The 1,342-nt window shown below is 39.8% G+C and overlaps 1 protein-coding gene across 1 annotated transcript; it reads left to right on the top strand.

The window, feature by feature from the left end:
* The first annotated feature begins 405 nt into the window (after positions 1-405).
* LOC122306539 lies at positions 406-1,119 on the top strand. The gene is made up of 2 exons (XM_043118965.1): positions 406-450; positions 532-1,119. Exons 1-2 carry the CDS (start codon positions 406-408, stop codon positions 1,117-1,119), a joined length of 633 nt encoding a protein of 210 aa, XP_042974899.1.
* Positions 1,120-1,342: the final 223 nt, after the last annotated feature.

Below are 1,342 nucleotides of genomic sequence, written 5' to 3'. Positions count from 1 at the left end.
AGTCACACAGGCAGGCAAGATAAGTTGATTTGGGCTCATACAAAAAATGGTATCTATAGTTTAAGGAGTGCATATTACCTGGGGATGAACTGGAAAAAGGAGCTTAAAGGGGATGTCTCAAAAAGGAAAGAAGAAGGGTGGAAAGTGCTGTGGCAGTTAAAGATACCAGGCGTTGTCAAAATGTTTATGTGGAAGGCTCTTACTGATAGTCTACCTACCAGGAAAAATCTTCTGAAGAGAAGGATAATTGTGAATTCAAGCTGTCCTATATGGGAATCTGAAGAGGAGTCTATTGGTCATGCTATTTGGAATTGTGTGAGTGCTTCTGATGTGTGGAATGAGATAGAGAGCCCTGTACAGAAATGGGGATGCAGTGAAAGGGACCTCTTTGTAGTCTAGGCAAAAATGGTGGAGAACTTGTCACAGGAGCAGTTGGAGTTGGTGGCAACTGTAATGAGAAAGATTTGGTTGAAAAGAAATCAGTTTATTTTTTAGAATGCTTTTACTGATCCTAAAGTCCTCTTCAAGCAGGCTGTTGATAGTCTAGTAGAGTTTCAACTGGCACAAGTAGCAAAAGGTAAAGGGCAAAGCAGTAGAAGTAGTGCAGTGGGGAGGAACGTGTGCAGATGGCAGAAACCTGCACCTAATTCAGTGAAAGCTAATTGGGATGCGGCATTAAAAGAAAAGGAAGGGAAGATGGGAATGGGAGTAATAATCAGGGATGAGGAGGGTGAGGTCCTAGCTTCACTATGTGGCTCGAGGAAATGGGTGTCTAAACCAGATACAGCAGAGATGCAGGCACTTTGGAGAGCTTTAAAACTATGTGCAGAGTTGAACTTTGTAAATGTAGTGTTTGAAGGGGATGCCTTTGGTATTGTCAAAGCAGTGAATGGAAGGGAGGAGAATTGGGAATGGAATGGACAGATAATTGAAGATATTAGAGAAATTTTGAAGAACAGACCCAATTGGGTAGTACAACATACATACAGAGAATGTAATAATGCAGCACACAGTTTAGCGAGATATTCTTTGAATGTAAATGATGAGAGTGTCTGGATAGAAAGTGTACCTGAGGAGATAGTGAAAACTATCATTCAGGATAAACTTTGTTCTATTTGATAGTGAATACAGAAATGACGTTCCTTTTTGAACCTCCTCTTCCTTTCAAAAAAAAAAAAAAAAAATTAGGATGTGAAATCCCACGTATTGTCTTTAAATGTGACTAACTTCATCGTTCCCTCCTTTAATCTCGATCGATCCCGTTAGTAATGTTCTGTTATTGATTTTCGACGCCAATATTTATGCAATATATATGTGTGTGTGTGTGCACGTCTCAATTTAC

Source organism: Carya illinoinensis, chromosome 4 (assembly GCF_018687715.1).
Source record: "Carya illinoinensis cultivar Pawnee chromosome 4, C.illinoinensisPawnee_v1, whole genome shotgun sequence".
NCBI lineage: Eukaryota > Viridiplantae > Streptophyta > Magnoliopsida > Fagales > Juglandaceae > Carya > Carya illinoinensis.
Note: the sequence above shows the minus strand (reverse complement) of the source record. Positions and strands in the feature narration are given on the sequence as shown.